The sequence below is a fragment of the Hypanus sabinus genome, chromosome 21 (assembly GCF_030144855.1).
Source record: "Hypanus sabinus isolate sHypSab1 chromosome 21, sHypSab1.hap1, whole genome shotgun sequence".
Lineage (NCBI taxonomy): Eukaryota > Metazoa > Chordata > Chondrichthyes > Myliobatiformes > Dasyatidae > Hypanus > Hypanus sabinus.
Genome location: NC_082726.1, coordinates 68337443 through 68358998, shown reverse-complemented (window position 1 = coordinate 68358998; position 21556 = coordinate 68337443). Strand labels below are relative to the sequence as shown.

General features: G+C 41.6%; 1 protein-coding gene across 2 annotated transcripts in view; it reads right to left on the bottom strand.

The window, feature by feature from the left end:
• Positions 1–5052: 5052 nt before the first annotated feature.
• The window catches only part of LOC132379170 (disintegrin and metalloproteinase domain-containing protein 8-like), a 54863-nt gene continuing 38359 nt past the window's right edge, over positions 5053–21556 (bottom strand). Inside the window, exons 16-25 of one of the 2 annotated variants that reach the window (XM_059946820.1) lie at positions 20178–20358; positions 18606–18683; positions 18054–18135; positions 16202–16325; positions 15087–15270; positions 12880–12939; positions 12043–12114; positions 9810–9863; positions 8823–8900; positions 5053–5474 (exon numbers count right to left, since the gene is read on the bottom strand). In XM_059946820.1, coding sequence (XP_059802803.1) covers positions 5424–5474; positions 8823–8900; positions 9810–9863; positions 12043–12114; positions 12880–12939; positions 15087–15270; positions 16202–16325; positions 18054–18135; positions 18606–18683; positions 20178–20358 — 964 coding nt within the window. In that variant the 3' untranslated portion in view covers positions 5053–5423. The remainder of the gene's footprint in view (positions 5475–8822; positions 8901–9809; positions 9864–12042; positions 12115–12879; positions 12940–15086; positions 15271–16201; positions 16326–18053; positions 18136–18605; positions 18684–20177; positions 20359–21556) is intronic. The other variant, XM_059946821.1, reaches the window with a different exon arrangement.

Below are 21556 nucleotides of genomic sequence, written 5' to 3'. Positions count from 1 at the left end.
TATATAATATACATACTGTGATAACAAATGAACTTTGAACTTTAAAAAAATGGTTCTAGGCTATTCTGGCCTCATACACAGTTCACCCAGGTGTCCAAAGTTCCAAAGTGTCACTTATGATTTTGCATCAACACTGTAATGCAAATTGTATCATATAGTCAGGACAATGATACAGGTTTTGTTTAGTAATTTGGTATATTGGCCAAAACTTTTGCTTTAGCCACTGGTAGAAACTGTCCAATATACCAGCTTCTCAAAGAGTATGTAATATGGGAAATGGAAAATTAGTTGAGCATTCTCATTTTGAATCTAAAGGCATGTACAACTTCCAGACTGACTGAAATTCTGCACTTCCATTTCTTTGAAGAATAGCTTAAAAGGAACCATTCAGAAACTGCTGCAGTAGCATAGCTGTTAGTGTGTTGGGTATTGGAGTTCAGAGTCCTATCCTGGCATCCTGTGTCAAGAGTGTGTACATTATCCCCATGACTGCATGGGTCCCCTCCGGGTGCTTCGGGTTCCTCTCATAGTCCAAATATGTACCAGTTAGTAGGTTAATTGGTCATTGTAAATTGTCCTGTGGTTAGGCTAGTGTTAAATAGGTGGGGACGTGGCTCATTGGGCCAGAAGGGCCTGTTCTGCACTGTCTATCTAATGTTACGAATGTGCCACAACTCTGAGGGGCCGAAGGGTACAAAGTCGCCCCCTCCTTTTTGAGAATCGCAAGATCGCTATTAATTCGGGTCTGGGACCCAGGAAATGAGAGAGAGAGACACGCAGAATCCACAAGGGTTTGGAATGTGTGTCCTGGCCTCAGCAATACAAAGCCACAGATAACGGCCATTGTCTCTTGGAGACGGAATTGTGTATTGAGTACTGTACTATTCATTGAAGCCCTCAGGGAATGACCAGAGTGGGCTGGTTGAGGGATTGCATCATCCCAACCTGATTGACATCTGAGACCCCATGAGTAAGGATAAAAGAGGGTCTGGGGAACAACCCCTTTAGACACACCAGGAGAAACGTATGAGACCGGTGGAGGCTTGTGTGTGTCCATCCTTGCCTGGATGACAAGTCCTCCACAGAACAGCCTCGCTAAAGGATGAATATGGATCGAGAGCGGATAAAGGAAAGCTGGCAAGTTTCTATTCTCAAAACCTCTCTCTCTCTCCAACAATTGAAAACCCAGCGGTCCTCAAAGGCTGAAGCCTGTATGAACGGAGTGACTTTTATATTTCCATTGGACAATACATTATCCCCTAAACAACGATAGAGCTTATTTCTTATTGAGTATTATTATACCCGCACTTTTAGATTTAGTATTTAGTATTGACGACGTATATTATCTGTATGTTTGCATTGATATTATTTTTGTGTATTTTTACTAATAAATACTGTTAAAAATAGTACCATCAGACTTGGACGGACCTCTCTATCTTTGCTGGTAAGTGACCCAGTTACGGGGTTCGTAACACTAAATAAAAATAAAGTATTTATTTCCTTCTATAGGTACTGCCTTCTGTGCTCACTTTAATTGTCAAAACATGGAGGAACCATCACAAACTCCCTCAGCCCCCCAATGACCCTGTGATTTCAGTCTCTGAGGCCAACATGAGAGCATCATTTAGGAGGGTGAACACACGGAAAGCATCTAGCCCAGACGGGTACCAGACAAACATTAGACATCTGTGCTGATCAACTGGCTGAAGTGCTCACCATTATCTTTAACCTCTTGTTTTGACAGACTAAGATACACACCTGCTTCAAGCAGGCTTGTATTATACCAGTGCCTTAGAAGGACATGGTAACCTGTCTCAATGAGTATCATTCAGTGGCACTTACATGCATTGTGATGAAATGTGTTAAGAGGTTGATGATGAAACACATCATCTCCTGCTCAGAAGTAACTTGGATCTGCTCTAATTTGCCTACCAGCACAAGTCCACAGCTGATGCCATCTCATTGGCTCTTCACTGAATCCTGAAACATACAGACAGCAAAGATGCATATATAAGAATGTTCTTAATCAAACACAGCTCAGCATTCAATACTATCATCCCCTCAAAGCTAATCAAGAAGTTTCAAGACTTTGGCCTCAATATCTCCTTGTGTAATTGGATCCGAATTTCATCAGTTGAAGACCCCTGTCAGTTCAGATTGGCAAACAACAACTTTTCCACTATCTCCATCAGCACAGGTGCACCACAGGGCTGTGTGCTCAGCCCCCTGCTCTACTTGCTTTACACTTATGGCACAGCTCCAATGTCATATTTAAGTTTGCTGATGACATCATTGTTGTAGGCTGAATCAAAGTTGGTGGCGAATCAGCATATAGGAGGGAGACTGAAAATCTCGGTAAGTGGTATCACAACAACCTCTCACTCAATGTCACCAAGACCAAGGAACTGATTATTGCCCTCAGGAGAAGGAAACTAAAGGTCCATGAAGCAGTCTTCATCAGGAAATCAGAGGTGGAGAGGATCAGCAACTTTAAATTCCTCAGTGTTATCATTGCAGAGGACCTGTCCTGGGTCCAACCCATAAGTGCAATTACGGAGAAAGCACGACAGCACTCTACTTCCTTTGGAGTTTACGAAGATTTAGCATGACATCTAAAGCTGACAAGCTTCGTTAGATGTGTAATGGAGAGTACACATCACAGCCTGGTATGGAATCACCAATATTCTTGGACAGAAAATTCAACAAAAAGTGGTGACTGTGGCCTAGTCCATCACAGGAAAAGACCTCCCCTCCATTGAGAGTATCTACACAGTGGTGTCACAGGAAAGCAGCATCCAGCATCGAGGACCCCCACCACCCAAGTCATGCTCTCTTCTCACTGTTGCCATCGAGAAAGGGTACAGGAGCCTCGTGTCTCACACTACCAGGTTCAGAAAGTTATTACCCCTCAACCACCAGGCTCCTGAACCAGTGAGGATAAAGTTACTCAACTGTTTCCACAACTTATGAACTCAGTTTCAAAGACTATCCATCTCACGTTATTGATATTTTTTCCTTATTTATTATCATTATTTTTTCTTTTTCTTTTGTATTAGTCTTTTGCACATTGGTTGTCTGTCCTGCTAAGTGCAGTCTTTGATTCTATTTTGGTTTTTATTTTACTGTAAATGCCTGCAAGAAAACCAATCTCAAGGTTGTATATGGTGATATATATGGACCTTGATAATAAATTTACTTTAACTTTGACTTGATAAATTCTCTCTGCATCTTGTGTGTGCTGCTGCAGAATTTCTTGTCTTTGTGCTCAGTAACGGCTCCATTTCTACTTTTGTGTACTTGTGGCAAAGGTATGAAGAAAAACAAAAGACTTCCTCACACAAACAGCAATACCTTATTGCAATAAAATACAGATTTATTTGATGAAAAGAAAATAAATAACCCATTTTACCCTCACAAATAATAGTTCAGGCCAGCTGAAAAAGTGCATACAATTTATGGACATATCCATAGAATTAGGCACAGTGGATTTCAATTCAGATTCCAAACATAGGATCAACATGTTGCAATTTGCTAAATGTTGATAGAGTCCGATTAATCTTGTACAGCACAAAGTCAGGTGCAAGAGCTTGATATTCAAATAGTAGCAGAGTTTAAAGTAATTTTTATGTGACAGTAATTTTCCACACATACACAAAAATTGTGCAACCCTTCCACACCCCTTTCCCAGTGTTACCTCCATCCCCTCCTTCCCCCCACCCCGCCCCCCCAAGATAGCATTGTCCTCATTTTTAAATGAATACCTAACTTGTATCTGAAGCAATTCAAATTAAAATGTGTTTATTTTTATGAGGCTCTTAATGCCCTCTATCAGGTTTCAAAGAAATAATGATTTCAGAAACATCAGATTTCCATGGAGTACTGAAATAAAAAACTAGATCAATTGGGAAATAGCATAATTTTTTCCTGTAAACCACATTTAAATTAATGATCAAATTCAAGTGCAACTTCAGTTAATGGTTTTTGTACCGAGTTATTCACACCCTAGAATTTTTGTTGAATGTCACTTTTTTTAGTGCTTGTGCTAAATTGTGAATTTCAACCTGGAAGTCAGAAGCATAGCAGACAGCATTTTTGATTTTAAATATTCATCTTGCATAAGTAATTGTGGGCAACAGGAATATATAAAGCATTTGTCACTTACAGAGGAAATGATAGCTGACATGAGTTAAATCACAAAATACGTTTTATAGTTGAAGCAGTTTTCATGACTGATGAAAATCTCTGGCCAATTCCTATGTTTAATCAGGATTGGTTTTATACTTCACTTGTTGACTTGGATTTTCATGCAAATCCAGTTCATGTATGTCCTTGTAATCATTTCCCTGTCACTGTTTTTGGATGTTTAAATGTAATGGAACATAGATAAAGCTCTGAAAGTTGTATAGGACAAAGAAAATCTATACCAATACAGATTGATGCATGGATAAGATGAGTTCCACTGAGACTAAAGTTTGACATGGACAGATTTGTAACCGTGGGGCAAAGCCTTGATTTCTTTTTCATATGTATCCTCAGGATATAAGCATTGCTGACAATAAGAGTTTATTAATCCTGGTTGTCTAGTCTTGCCAAGCCTCCTCAGAGTAAAGAGGTAGCTAGGATCAGTTTGGTTTGTTTAGCTTAAACCTTTCCTTTAACCAAGGAACATTATGGCAATCCAACCAGTTGTCTTATAGTCCCTAATACTAGTTTTAATTAAATTTAGATTCCATTTAAATACATGCCTTGGTTCATTAGTCCTGATAATCGCTCCAGTAACATGCTATAGTTACTGCCTGCTGCACTGAACCATTGTATGGTATCGTTTAGGAAAATAGTTGTGCACCCACCAAGTCTAACCAGCCTGTTCCTTACACAGTTATCTCATCAGAAACTAGCTTCAGATAATAGGATGTTGGAGACTTCCTCTCACTTGGATCAATTCCAATGCAATGATGCAATTAAGTGCAGATTACTCATGAAAAACCTGGAGAATGTGCTTCCTCATTTATACCCAAGCTTAGAAATTCTGTAAGATTAAATCAAGAAACACAAAGGTCATATTTTTATTCAATTTCTGTCATTTTGTCTCAAGTAATTTGTCTTAGCAGAAGGATTACTTCACAACTGCATCCCATCACTTCAGCAGAATCTCTTTAATTTATATAATTAAAAACAAGAAAAATATCCTTGGTAAGTACCAGAGCTACAGTACAATGAAAGGAGCATCGTGGAAATATCGATTTGTTATTTCAAACTAGCCAGCATATTTTTGTATCAAGTATTTTTGTCATCCCACTGATTACTGTATAAATTAATATAAGAAACCAAAGATATTTTTATCATCTTCCTGACAGAACAGTACGAAGATGGCTCCACAGCTGTGCCTCTGTAGTGCAGTGATGCTGCCACACACTTCCTCTTCATCTGTGCTGATTTGGTGGCTTTAAGGCAACTTTTGGCTTGAAACCAGTCTAGCAAAATAAAGAGTAGCCACAATGACTCTTCATATTAGATCAGATCATAATACAAAGCAGTTGGCTTTAGCTTATACACTGACGTTAGCTGTTCTTTCCTCATCATATGTTGTGGCATGGTGATGTAGTGGTTTACTCTCCAAGTACTAAGGTTTGATCATAAGCTTTGTGCAAAGTGTTCTACCCGTGATCACATCTCAGAGTTCAAGCAAGTACGTTAATCGGCAAGTGGAGACAACCTCTGTTTAGCTAAGGGCAAACAAATAATCATCACAATGGCTGAGCATGTGAAGAGGTAGTAAGTTGCAGGCCAATGGTGAAATACAAGGGGAAATAGAATGGATGGGTTTACTTTGCTGGAAGCTGTTGTATACTTGATGGACCAAAAGGCCTCTCCTATGCGCAAGTATAAACAATGATACATATTTCTTCCTTTCCCATTTCTCTAATCACGTATGACACCTAGAAAATGTTTCCTATAGTGGGAGAGTCTAAGACCAGAGCACACAGCCTCAAAACAAGGATGACCCTTTAGGACCAAGGCAAGGTGGAATTTCTTTAGCTAGAGAGTGGTGAATCTGTGGAATTCTTTGCCAGAGGCAGATGTGAACGCCAAGTCATTGAGTATATACAAGTGGAGGTTGATGGGTCTTGGTTAGTAAGGGTGTCAGAGGTTACAGGGAGAAGGCAGGAGAATGGGGTTGAGAGGGATAATATATCAGCCATGATGGAATGGTGGAGCAGACTTGATGGACCAGATGGCCTAATTCTGCTCCTATGTTGTATGGTCTTAATTTGCTATCTTTTGGAAAATTATTTTTTTCCAAATTACTGTCTGACCCTGCACCTCTCTCACCAGTCTCCCAGAACCCATAACATCATTACTTACAGCCAACCAGCTTCATTTGTCAACGCTCTCTCCTTCTCATTCCCTCACTAATTCACCTGCTCGAGCCGTCCTGAGCTCCCCTGAATAGCAACGTCTCTGTTTGGAATATGCACCTCACAGATAGTGAAGCTGTCCTCTCGTACAGGGGTGACCACCTGGTGGGTAGCCTACTCACGTTGGATACTTGATAATTAAACATCCTCTCAACTCATTTAATGTTACAGATAAACAGACCGGTTTATTAGCATGTAACTCCTTAAGAGTTTTAAAACAAACCACAAACTAATTTGTATTAACCTTGTTTTTGAACTTGCACATAAACAGATGTTGGAGCAACAGTGTGTGTGATCCAAAACTGAATCCAAAATCAATCCTTGTTGATTTGGACTACACAATCAACTTAAATATCCATAAAACATTTTTTAGGTTTTAAAACATTGATAATCAAAACTGTTTTTTTTTCATTTTATAGTTTAATTGTACACGAGAGATTCTATAGATGCTGGAAATCTGGAACAACACACAGACACAAACATGGAGGTAGTCAGCAGGTCAGGCAGCATCTATGAAAGAAAATGGACAGTTGATGTTGTGGGCAGAGACCCTCCATCAGGAATTCCAAGGCTCTCTACTTCTTGATGACAGACCCAAACATTTCCTCATATCACCACCTTCATCTGCCTGGCAGAAATGGTACTCACCCTTAACTTCTCTTTCAGCTCATCCTACTTTTGCCATTGATGCTCACATAAGTACCAGCTATACCTGACTTTTTGTTGGCTTCATGGAACAATCCCAGTTTCAAACCTGCATCAGTAGCATTCCCCAATTCTTCTTCAGTTACATTGCTGAATTCATGGATGTTGCTTCCTGCACCAATGTGTAGCTTGTCAACTTTATCTACCTGCCCACCAACTTCCAACCCACTCTTAAATTTGCTCAGTCCATCTCTGACACTTCTCTCTCCTTTATTGATCTCAGTCTCCATCTCCAGAGAAAGGTTATCCACCAACATTTTTCACAAACCCACTACCTCCCTGATTTATGACCATTTAGCGCCTTACATCCTAAATTCCTACGGTCCTGCCAGTTGTAAGGATACTATTCCCTTTTCTCCATCCCGCCATCTCTGCCACATCTGTTCCCATGATGAGACTTTCTGTTGCAGGATATCCAACATGCCCTAGTTTTGCAGAAAAAAGGGTCTTCCCCTCCGCTGCTATAAATGCAGCCCTCACCTGCGTCTCCTTCATTCCACGGACTTCTATCCTCGCCCCTTCCACACCCATTTATATAACAGAGATAGAGTTCCCCTGTCATCACCTACCTCCCACAGATCTTCACATCCAACATGTCCTCTGGAATTTCTGCTATCTCCAGAGGATCCCACCACTAGGAACATCTCCACAGGCATCACTTTCTCTTGTCCAGCCCTACCGGTCCCTCTCCAGCCTACAACCATGATAATTGTTATTCTTGCCCCTACACCACCTCCCTCATCACAATTTATTGTCCAAAATAGACCTTCAAGGTGAGGCACACCTCACATGTGAATTCATTGGTGCAATTTGATCTTCTCTGTGTAGTCTCCTCTACAGCGGTGAGACTCGACGAAGATCAAGGTGGAGGGGTGAGAAGGAATTGCTTCAGCAAGCACCTTCACTCCATCTGCCGTAACAGCCAGGATCTCCCTGCCATCACCATTTTAATTTCACTTCCCATTCCCACACTGACACTACAACCTGTACTGTCACTTTAAGGCCAGACACAGATATGCGGAGGAACACCTCATATTGTTTTGAGCCTCTCCAACCTGACAGCATCAACATCAATTTCCCTAACTTCCAGTAAACACTTCTCTGTTCCCAACAACCCCCTTATTCCTCTGACCTCTTCACTCCTCCCTATCACTCGTCAGCTAGGGCTCCTCCCCTACACCACCCTTTTATAATGGCTACTGCTCTCTTTCTATGCCTGAAGAGGCATCTCAGACCATAACATCAATGATTCATTCCCCTCTATAGATGCTGCTTGACCTGCTGAGTACCTTCAGTGATTTGTGTGTCATTTTCATTTCTGGTCTGACATGTTACTTTGCAGACAAGTGAAAAAATGGTGCAAATTTTAAATTTGGGGCAAGGAATTTGATTGCAGGTGTTGTGATTGTTTTAAATGGTAATCCTCATCTCAAAATTGCTTATACAATTATCACAGACTGAACAGTGAATTATTTAAAATGAATTTTTCTACCTTGTAAAAATCAATTTTTAAAATCTGTCTTAAATATATGATATAAAGTGTGAAGGCTTTAGGTTTCTTAGTTGGGATAACCTGGATGAAGAGACCTGGCCAGAATTTGGATAGGTTTTCATCGCTGGGGCAACCTGGGAGAAGGGCCGTGGACTGAGTTTGGAGATAGTTAGTGGTGGTATTAGTGGTTTTACTTGGAAACTTACCGGCAGAGGTTTCGAGGGTGCAATTGCAATGCCTGGTTTGACAGGAAGTACTGGAGGCTGACTCATAGGCTTTAGCAGCTGTAAAAAAAGGTTATTTTGTTAGCATGTTGTAGAAGCTATAATCACTTCCTTCTGCTTTCTGCTTAATAGATCAGTTTTAATTCATGTTATATTGTAAGACATCTGGGATCAGCTGAGGGAAAAGGGCAGAAGTGAAAACTAACTTCTGCGTAATAACTAATTTAAGAAACTAAGTGTTGTCATCAAAATATGAAAACCACTTGGTGAGTTTTAGTGCGACTCATTGTATAAGAAGAACAGAAGTAGGCCTTTTGGCTCATCACGTACACGCCAGCATGTTTTAGAAACATAGAAATATAGAATATTACAGCACAGGAACAGGCCTTTTGGCCCTTCTTGACTGTGCCGAACCATTTTTCTGCCTAGTCCCACTGACCTGCACCTGGCCCATATTTTGTTCTGGTTGAGTGAACTTGGCCTTTTTTCCTTGGAGTGACGGAGGATGAGAGGTGACCTGATAGAGGTGTATAAGATGATGAGAGGCATTGATCGTGTGGATAGTCAGAGGCTTTTTCCCAGGGCTGAAATGGCCATCACGAGAGGGCACAGTTTTAAGGTGCTTGGAAATAGGTACAGAACAAATGTCAGGGGTAAGTTTTATCACAGAGAGTGGTGGGTGTGTGGAATGGGTTGCTAGTGACAGTGGTGGAGGTGGATATAATAGCCTTTTAAGGGACTCCTGGATAGGTACATGGAGCTTAGAAAAATAGAGGGCTATGTGTAACCCTAGGTAATTTGTAAGGTAAGTATATGTTCAGAACCACATTGTGGGCCGAAGGGCCTGTGTTGTGCTGTAGGCTTTCTATGATTCTACGTTCATCGGTTTCTGTCTACAGGTCACATTACTGCACTGTGAATGAATTAGTGGTGGTGGAGGAATAGAGTAAACGGATGAAGAAATCTTACCGGTTTGGCCTTCAGTTCTGGCAGTGGTTTACATGGGGGAGGAGGTGGTCGAACCTGTTAGAGAAGAAAATGGTTGTTTGCAAAATTGATTTGGCCTTAACTGCATTAAATTTTCTATCAATTTGCATCCATGGATCATCTTGTAGATGCAATAAAGTGGTTACACCTCAGCTTTTATTTTCTTTAGAGATACAGTGTGAATCAGGCACGTCTGGCCCAACGAGCCACACCATTCAGCAACCCCCAGTTTAACCCCAGCCTAACCATAGGACGATTTACAATGCCCAATTAACCTACTAACTGGTACGGCTCTGGACTGTGGGAAGAAAGCAAAGCACCCGGAGGAAATCCACGCATTCCACAGGGTGGACATACAGACTCTTTGCAGAATGGTGCTGAAATTGGACTCTGAGCTCTGGCGCCCTGAGCTGTAATAGCGTCACGGTAAATGCTAAGCTACCATGGTACCATGAACATAATGTAAATGCTGAACATTATGATGAGATTCGTGCATCAAAACAAAAAGTGTAACTCTGTTCAACACCTGATTAACGTTTCACTTGGAGTGATAGGCCCAACAATGCAAGTGTACAAAGCTCTCACAGTATTAGACAGAAGCAGATACACAATAGCACCTGAATAGAACTCTGAAGTTCTATTGGCTACCTTAAATAACTTTCACTTAGTTTCACTTCGCTCACGATCAAAGTCCTGAACACAGGATTGGCTACTGTTAGAGCATGTGTACAGAAGTTGAAGGCAGGATAGTGACAGATGGACGTGAAAAATTATTGAATGGAGAGCTAAGAGAAGAGGTAGTGTATACTGCAGTAACTTCCCCCCTCCCCCCCCCCACCCCACCCCCAGCTACTTACAATCAACTTGTAGCTGACAGGAAGATCTGTCACATTCTCCAGTCTGTGAATGTTACTAATGAAGGTGAGATGTAAGCATGGTGTGAGTATGCTTCAGGGACATCGACAAGCTGACTGAGTGGGCAATCATACACCATTAATCTCCAGGCCATAACAATCAGGACTTGGGCTATATATTGTATTTTGTGACAGCATGTTTTTTCTACTATTATAACTATACGTGTTGTGTATGACCCCCGTGCTTTGCACCTCAGCCCAGGAGGAACGATGTTAGTTTGGCTGTATTCATAAGATCATAAAACCTAGGAGCAGAATTAGGCCATTCAGGCCATCGAGTTAGCTCCGCCATTCCATTGTGGCTGATCCTGGATCCCACTCAACCCCATACACCTGCCTTCTCACCATGTCTGGATGGTTATGTATGGTTGAATAACAATTAAACTTGAACTTGAAGAACATTAGGTGGAAAATTAGGTAGGAAGACACCATTCCAGTCATTTTAATGAACATAACTACAGCCCAGCGTTAAGTGACAAAAAACCAGATAATGTTAATGTTGAAGTAAACTTACTCTTGAATGTTTAACCATTTTCTTGCATGACAAATTGGTGCAAGTTCTAGAGCAGGGGTTCCCAGCCTGGGGTCTATGGACCCCTCAGTTAATGGTAGGAGCCCACAACATAAAACCCCTGCTCCGGAGCATGGCACAACAAAGGAATCTGCGTGGCAACTTTACAACTTCTTGTACTGAGAATGAAATGTGGAGTGCCTAGTGTGTTTGTGTAATTGTGCCTAACGAAAGGCACCGTTACACAAACATGCATTCACCACTACACAAGGAAATCTGCAGATGCTGGAAATTCAAACAACACACAAAATGCTGGTGGAACACAGCAGGTCAGGCAGCATCTATAAGGAGAAGCACTGTCGACGTTTCGGGCCGAGACCCTTCGTCAGGACTAACTGAAGGGAAAGATACAAAGAGATTTGAAAGTAGTGGGGGGAGGGGGAAATGTGAAATGATAGGAGAAGACAGGAGGGGGTGGGATGAAGCTAAGAGCTGGAAAGGTGATTGGCGAAAGTGATACAGAGCTAGAGAAGGGAAAGGATCATGGGATGGGAGGCCTCGGGAGAAAGAAAGGGGTGGAGGTGGGGAGCACCAGAGGGAGATGGAGAACAGGCAAACAACTAAATATGTCAGGGATGGGTTTTCACCACTACACGTTCAGTTGGAACTGGTTTGGAAGAGAGGACAGCAGGAGAGATAGAGTATTCCCAAATGAGTTTGATCCTCATCCTCCTCCCACACCAACATTAACAAGCTAATGAAAGGCACAATTACACAAACACACACTCACCGGTACACGCTCAGTTGGAACCGGTTTGGAAGGCGGGACAGGAGGAGGTGCATTTGGTTTTACCATTCGGTGCTAGGGTTAGAAAAATAATTTAAACTCCTGTCAGATTTGTCCAAGGTTTTAATACAATTGATCACAATAAAGCCCGCCAAACCTGCACAACAATTATAGTGAACAATACTAGGCATTTTAGTCAGTCTTGTGAAGCATCGCAAGTGGTTTAAATTATCTCAGTAGAACCTTGGAGCATCACTAGTAGATTCAGTCCTGGTTTTAGAGTCAAACAGCTCAGGAGCAGATCCTTCAGGCCAACTCATCTACTGACACAGTGGTGCCCAGCTCTGAGCTGGAGAATCTGTATGATTTCTAGTCCCACAACTACCTGAGCCATCTGCATTAAACTGTATGTAGGATCCATTTATACAATTAGAACTATAGAAGTAAGTCGAAATGTTAATTAATTAAGAATAGGAAACAATCCAGCGATCACACTGAAGATGCAACACGATTGTCAGCATGAAAGCAACTACTTTACAACCGTAACCCAGGATATTATGTTGCAGCTATGAAATTCAGAAGTAATTTCTCTGAAATTTCTCAGAAGTGGTTTATTTTCCCCCAAGTGACTGCCGGTATAGATTTGGTAAGATACCACAAGGTGACTGAAATCTAAAGTCACTGCCTCTTCAAAGATACTGCCTGATCTGAATTTTTGCAGCAGTTTTATTTTTGTTCTGTTAAAATTCTTTGACAAGCTGTAATTATTGCATTAACCAAAAGAAAAAGCTAATACCTGCATGTTTTTGTAATAAATTTACAAGCATGACATCATTTTACCTGTGATGATTTAGCTGTTGTGTTTACAGATAGTGTCTTGATTGGATCTGGTTTTGGAGGCTACAATACAATTAAAACAAAAATAAAACAATTTGGTTGAATTTTTATATAAAATTCCTGCCACTAAGTTTTACTCAAAAATTTTAATGTAGATGAATAATTTTAGATATTTAGGATGTTGTTAACAAATTTTGTACCAAACCGTAAACCTTCCAAAGACTTTAGAACATAGAACAGTACAGTACAGCACAGGAACAGGCCCTTTAGCCCACAAAGTTGTGCTGACCAATTAAATTAATAATGAAATGGCCAACTCAACTAATATCTTCTGCCTACACAATGTACATATTCTTCCATTTAATTCACAATCATGTGCTTATCTAGATGTCTCTTAAAGGTCCTTAATGTTTCTAACTTTAGATACCCAAACAACCCTGAAGTCATGTCATGAAGCTTTTCCACACCATTTTTCTGAGGGTTGTGCAATACAGTTTACCAAAGCTTCTCATATACAGTTTTTCATATACCAGCCATCCAAACTGATGCTAACAATTTATAAAAATCATTTGAATTGGTTACTTTACAATCACGGTACATCTCAAATCACTAACTCTTCTGCTTCAATGTTCAGACAGGAGTACTAAATCAATTATTTTTGTTCCTTAAGAATATTATTTTATGCATTTATGATAAAATCAAATTAATAGGAACCTTAGTGAGTGGATTTATTGTACATATAGAACCTGCCAACCTAAAACTACAGGCTATTTTGCCAGGTGGCTGTGGAGGCCAAGTCAGTGATAATTTTTAAAGTGGAAGTTGATAGGTTCTTGTGTAATCAGGGCCTAAAATTTGATGGGGAGAAGGCAGGAGAATGCAGTTGAGAGGGAAAATAAATCAGCTATGATGGAATGTCAGAGCAGACTTGATGAGCCAAATGGCCTAATTCTGTACCTATGTCTTATATGGGATAATGATGTAATATCAAAGTATAATGGTAAGTAACAGAATGGATGTTGCAGAAGTAACAAAATGGATCTTTTTTAAAAAAAAGATTAGAACACAGCAACTCCTTGAATTTTAACAGAATAATAAAGCAGGGCCCTCTGGCACATCATATCAATGTCTCTGAGGGAGATAGTAATGAGAATGGGTCCTCTGACAGATCACACCACATCTCTGAGGGACATGTTAATGAGAATGGGTTCCCCTACACATCAATGTCTCTGAGGGAGATAGTAATGAGAATGGGCCCTTTGACACATCAATGTCTCTGAGGAACTTGTTGATGAGACTGGGTCCTCTGCCACATCATACCCTGTCTCTGGGGGACTTGCTAAGGATTCCAACAAGGAGAGTGGTCTGGATCGGACTAGCTTGAACACTAAAAGTTATGGAAAAACTCAGGGAAGAGTAAATTCATTGGCCACCAATCCCATCCTCTCTCATTACTTGTGCAAGTTTGATGAATGAATCTACAGCATCTCCATCAGGAACACCTAAATCCACATTGTGTTGTCTAGCTCTGACCCCAACCATCTCCTGTCAAAGCATGAATTTATTCCTAGAGTCAATTAGAGTCATAGAACTTTACAACATAGAAATGGGCCCTTTGGCCCATCTAGTCCATGCCAAATCATTAATCTGCCTAGTCCCATTGATGTGGATCATGGCCCTCCATGACTGTTAAAATCAAACCCACATCCACCACTTTTGCTGGCTGCTCATGCCACACCCACACCATCCTCTGAGTGAGTTTCCTTTCATGTCCCCTTATGCATTTCTACTTTTACCCTTAACCCATGATCTTTAGTTCTAGTCTAACCCGACCTCAGTGGAAAGCCTGATTACATTTACCCTATCTGTACCTCTCATAATTATATATACCTCTATGAAACCTCCCCTCATTCTCCTACACTCGGGAAGACTCCAGAGCCATCTTCCTGCTCTTCTCTCCATATCTCGAACTGACTTTGAAACCTTTGCCAATGATAAATGGATGTACCTTCCGGATCAAATGTAATGATCCAGGATGTTCACAATCCACCTCTGCTCAAGGGTAAAGACACTGGCCTTATTATTAGCAATGCACACATTCCATTATGGAAAGACACAAATATGAACATGTATTGTGGAAAACCATTGTAATGTGATAGAAAAGTAATGAAAGACTAAAGCAAAAATTCTGTGTACAGTGGTGGATTTACCAGAGGTGCTGGGCGGCTGGGTATTACTGTAATTTGTAATCGCCGATCCTCTTTTGAGGCATCGAGTAGTGAGTGTTTCAGATGTGAACTCCTGCTGCTGGGGTGCGTGACTTTACAGTTGTTTCTGTCCTTTCCATCAACAAACGTTGGATTTGACAAACCACACGAAGTAGATTTTATTGGTCTGCAATGACATGGAAAAGAAAATTATTCCTCATGTTTAAAGTTAAGTCAATGACCGGTTTCAATTTGGACTTCTGCTACTGTGTTTTAAGGCAGTTCCAGAACTCTGACTCTTTTTGTCAAATTACTATTTTCGGTGTCAAACTGCGCTAGAGTTCACGTACACATTAACAGATCTGTTTCTGTTGTTGCAGTTTCTACAGATCCAAACCTCACCACCATGACCGTTGTGTGATGATGATCCAACACTGGCAATCAGGCTGGGTCACAGCTCTCCAAAACCCTCGTCGGTTTGTTCACTATTAAGCGTCAAGTTCTCAGGTATTTTAAAACACAAAAGTAAATAAAGTGGCTTTGATTTGCCTGGCAAAAGATGAGCTCATTTGCTTCAATTCATCAGGATTACCACTGGATCCAAATAAATTGTATAGATCAAATTTTAAATATCACGTTAATTTTAAACATAACTCCTGAATTATTACATTTGTTCCAGTAGAATACTTGGGATTTTCTAACTATCAGGACTATGGATACACAGTTACTGAGTCCACTCAAATCTAAGAATGGTAGATTTCTGGAAAGGAAGAGAATTTGAGGATGTGGGGAAAGTGCTCGACGATGCTGGAAGTAGATCAGCTGGTTGAACATTAGAGTTGTCCAAGCGATAAATGACCTCCTGTCCTTCCGTTAAGGTTCTTCAGTCAGATTTGACTGCCTTGGATAAAGTACTCATAAACCCAGAACAATGCTGCTGGCTGCATTTCCTCAAATTGCACGGTTCATCAACTGAACCACATTCAGCTTATTCTTACATACAGAGATTCACACACACAACAATAAAATACATTTCACATCAGCAGCATGTTTAAGTTATAAATTCTGTTAAATAAAAGTTCTCAATAATTATGATAAGAAAATAAATCAGTACTCACAAGTTTTTTATATATTTCTTCATTAAGCATCCTTTGTAATAGAGAAGTCCCCCACTTATTATGATGAGTAAAATGATGAAAGGCAGGAGCACAGCGAGGGTGATGATTATGGCATTATCTCTCACTGAAAGGGGAATTTGAAATTAACTGAACTTTTCAACATCAGACTCTCTGCTACCTTAGATACACACACACACACACACACACACACACACACACCTTTAACATGATTTCTTCAAAACTCCCAACAATGATAAGAATACCGTAGGGGGTGGCACAGCCTGCTGGTGGTCAGCACAGGGCTTTACAGCAGGAAGATTGGGATCTGATTCTTGCTGCTGTCCATAAGGAGTTTGTCCATTCTCTTCATGACTGTATTTTCTCATGGAATGCATTTGTAATCAGTATGAATGTGAGGGGAGAGGTAAAAACACCCAAACAGAAACTGACCAGGTTGGGAAGGGACAACGTGGCTGGACAAGGAGTACTTTAGACAGGCATGTGAAAACGCCAGGAATTCAGGGACATGGATCGTGTATACAGGCATCATATTCAGCACAGACACTGTGGGCTGAAGGGCCTGTTCCTGTGCTATACTGTTCTATGTTGGGTTTGGCTTTGGTTACCTGCCAGCTTAAGAGGTGCACAGCTGCTCTGCACCCATCCCCATCCCTTCCAGTCCCCAAGTCACATTCAAGAGTTGAAACCATCACCGGGTGCAGAAACTCTATTAAGCAAGACACAGACTGGCACTGAGCTCAGAAATCCATCTCACAGGATAATTTTCATACCAAGTCCAACAGAAAGATTTCAAACTAAATTTAATTAACTCTCAACAATTTTACATTTTATGAAATATACCAGCTCTTCAAACATAGACCAAATGCAGGAGGAACTCAGCAGGTCAAGCAGTGCCTGTGTAGAGGAATAAAGAGCCAATGTTTTGGGCAGGGATGAGAGCCTTATCCTGAAATGTTGGCTCTTTATTCCTTTCCTTTGACGCTACCAGACATGGGTGAACGTGTGCTGGAATGAACTTAAATTAATCATTGAAATAAGAGTAGTGAGCAGTCACCTTGCCAATTACAGCCACTGGGCCTGAAGGTCACTCACAAATCACACTTTCCCCCAAAATCCAAGTTTGCACTACCAGATGTCTGTTATTCAAAAACAAACAACTAGTTAGCTAAGCAGGTAAAATAAATCTAACACTCTCTTGGCCTACACAGATATTTTGATAATGACAGGCTGCACCTTGCAGTGGAAGTAACAGTAACACCACATTAACTAAAGGCAACTGACATTTCAGTTCTGAGCTGGGTCAGTTCTCCTGCAGGGGAGACATGACGTGGTATATAATATTATGAGAGATCAAATGTAAGCATCTTTTCCTCATGTCAATAAACTAGAAGACATAGGTTTAAAGTAAGGTGTGAGATAGTGAGAGGGGCCCTGGAACAGTATTCAGCCAGAATGATGAGGACACAGCTGCAGAGACGGGTAGAGACAGGAGTTCCTGACAACAGTTAGATGTGTCTTAGGCACACACATAACTGCAAAAGGCTGTTCTCCCCCCACATCCCCAAAGCTAGGGGCACATTTCACTGTATGTTGTGAGGTCTCTATGTTTAGTGAGAAATAAAGGGCATCTTTAAGGCATCGCAGACTATGGTCCAATGTTGGAAGATGGGCCATATAGATGAGTGTGCAGTAGTTGGTAGTCGACCATTTCCATGCTCATTGACTCTGTGACTGCTTAATGCAGTTGTGGGTGCAGGAGGCTGTTACCGTGTATGAAGGGCTCATAGCTGGGTAAGTCACTGCACAGCTGTGCGAAGATTTGGATTCTTACCTGCTGAACCATCTGTCTGGGTGGCACAGTATGGCTTCGCCCAGCCAGGATCACAGTGACACTCTCCCTTGTGATTGCAAACCTTAAAAGTAATTCAGATTGGCAAATCTGAGATCAATCCAACATGGAATAAGTGCATAAAAATAATCAGCTGCATGACACACTAATGCACGACACAGGTATGTGGCATTCACAATACAAACGTCACTCTCGGTAATTTCGTTCTTACCCAGTCAAAGCACTCTGCACAATAGAATGAAAATCAACTCTCCATGCACAGTCATATACACTATTCCACACACCTGTACAATTATTCCCACTTCCCTGACTCTCTCAATGTGTTCCTGATCGAGAATTATCCAAATGTTTGATGAAGTAGATTGTGTAAAACTTTCAAATACCATAGATCCCAATACACGGTGTGAAAATGTCTCCTCAGTTCTACAGCTATCTCTCACTTATCCTCCAGCCAGTGGGAACAATTCCTACCCAAACCCGTCACTATTTTGTTTTCCACACTGGAGTGAACTGAAGGCAGAAGATGACCCATACCCCGTGGTTGTTGCACTTGCTGGAACAGTTCCTCGCTCCATAAAAGAGGAGACTCTGACATCGACCATTGTAGCAGACCTGTGGAAGAAATAATTTGCACTGAATGCAAGATCTGACCCGAGTCCAACACCCTTAAACCAAGTGAGCAGCAAACCTGGACAGAATGTCACCTACCAGTTTATTTGATCTGGTATTGGCTGAAGGAGCAAAAAAAATAATCAGAGCCCTCCTCATGTTTAAAACAATGCTCTTTTCAGTTCACTGTCTCAATATAATTTTGTCTGGCATGATCTGCCCAGATTTCATTCTTTTCTTGGTATAGGTGACAATAATAAACTAACACCAAAACTAAGGCAGTCTGGCCTGACTTGGGCCCGCCCACACAGTCCAGAGGTGGCAAGGTACAGAGTTCACTGTGGGCTGGGTCATGCTGGATCTGGCCCACTGGCTTACCACCCCTTTGGACCACTGTTCCTGCACCAGAGTGCTGGCTGCGTTCACCCTGTGGACCATGGATGTTTGTGAACCAAGACTACACCTGGTTGACATACTTCAAATTTCATTCCCACTCTCCTCCCCCACCCACCACACCGCCTCAATGCCTTTCGACCATCTTCTCTTGACAAAGGCCTTTCATTATAACCAGATCCCTCAAGCCAATTCAAATGTGAGTAAACAATTTCAAAGTTAAAAATTAATTTATTTAATAATCTGTTTTTATTTAGAGATACAGAACAGTAACTGACCATTCCCATCCAATGAGCCTAATTACACCCATGTGACCAGTATTCCTACTAACTGGTAAGCCTTTGGATTGTGGGGGGAAAACCAGAGCCATGGTAACGTGGGGAGGGGGAACTTGCAAGCTCCTCACAAACAGTGGCGGAATTGACCTTGGGTCACCGGCACTGTACTTGCTTTACGCTACCCTGCCACCCCATTAATAAATCTAGAAATTAACCAGAAACTTTAAAAACATAACACTCCACAGTCCACATTGGGGTAGGCCAAGGGAACACATGGGGATCCGTTTAGGCCCCTCAACCCCGAACTCTGTCCAGCTGTGGAGCCAAGTCTGACCTACAACCCCCAGCCTGTTCCTGCACTCCACATCATAATACACAATGTCAGGAGAAAGGCTCAAGCTCCAGCATTGATCAGCTCCAGCGGTTACAATGCAGGGTAACTCCCTGTGTCCGGCTGGCACAGCTCTACCTTAAAGAGATCAAAGATTAGCTATATTTGTCACATGTACATCGAAAATCGAAACGTACAGTGAAATGTGTCATCTGTGTCAACAACCAACACAGTCCAAGCATGTGTTGGGGACAGTCTGCAAGTGTCACCATGGTTCTGGCATCAGCATTACATGCCCACAACTCAGTAACCCTAACCGTTTGGAAAGTGGGAGGAAACTGGAGCATACGGTCACTGGGAAGAATGTACTAATTCCTTACAGAGACCGGTGGGAACCGAATCCATTTGCTGTCACGATAAAGCATTATGCTTCTCTGCTGGCCGACACTAAAGCTCTTTGAGAGTCATTGCTCGTGATTCATTCCAGTTTCTTACCATTTCGTTTCCACATTTTGTTCCTGTGGGGACCAGCCCTGGGTCAGACTCTGCTTCACTCAGTTTGTTCAGCATTGCAATTTTACACAGTACATTGTGCGACAATTCCACTTCATACTTTGCTTGTGTGACTGGAAACTTGTTGCCTCCGACACAATGCATCTTACCACATTTGATATCTCTGCAAAAAAAAAACCAAAAATCTACTCTGAACCAGATGGTAACAGAGTGGTTGTTCCCAGCCACCACGTAATCAAGCCTGGAATCTCTGGCTGTTTCCTGTCAGCATTTTAAAGTAATCTTGCACGTACAAGAATGAGCACACCTTTACAGACTATGTACACCATATAGTGTCTCTTTACAGTCTTAGAGCTGCCACTGTTGCCAGATTTCTGTTGGATAAAGGTTATATATCCTGGTTAGTTGTCTGTGTACAAGGGTCTACAGTACAAGTGGCTGGGGTGGATGAGTGATGGGTTTATGTCACTGCTTGAGGGAGTGGAAGGGTAGTTAGTGCAAAGTGACAGGAAGTGGGACCCCTGGGTGAACGCTGGTCCAGGGAGTGGGGCCCCTGGGTGAACACTGGTACAGGGAGTGGGGCCCCTGGGTGAACACTGGTACAGGGAGAGGAACCTCTGGGTAAACACTGGTGCAGGTGGGCATGGGGAGTTACAAGACCTCAGCCAGTTGTCCTGTGCATAGACAAAGTAGAGAATGAAGTTTGGCACATATAACCAGACAGGTAAGAGTTACACAGTGAATGGTAGGGCACTGAGAAATGTGTAAAACAAAAGAATCTGGGAATACAGTGACATAATTCTTCAAAAGTGACATCACAGATAGATAGATAAAAAGAGCTTTTGGAACATTGTCCTTCATAAATCAGAGTACTGAACACAAGAGATGGGATGTTTTGAAGTTGTATAAGGTGTTGGTGAGGCAATGCTCTATGTCTCTAGAGATACATGGAGTAGATACAGATCAGAGACCAAGGCCCTAAGCAAGAGTATCTCCAAGTGTTGGTGATTGGGCTGGGACATTGCTAAGTCTGTTTGCACCGCACACCATGGATAGGTACCTTACAAAGTTTTCAAATAAACCTGGAAGGGATGTTATACCCAGTGCCTGTGGAGATTTGAATCTGGCTTACGTAACTTCAACAAATAGTGACTGCTGTCCAGACTGACCAAAGACAATGGCTGAATGGTTTAACTGCCAGATTTTAAGGTTGGGCTGGCAAGTAAGCGAATTGGACATGATATGGTAAAGGCAAGGCCTGAAGGAGTTTACAGAACAGCCTACAGGAAGATGGCACTGTCAAATGCTGAAGCATATTGCCTAGGGCAGCTGGGTGCACCGGACATTACAATGATGAGAGA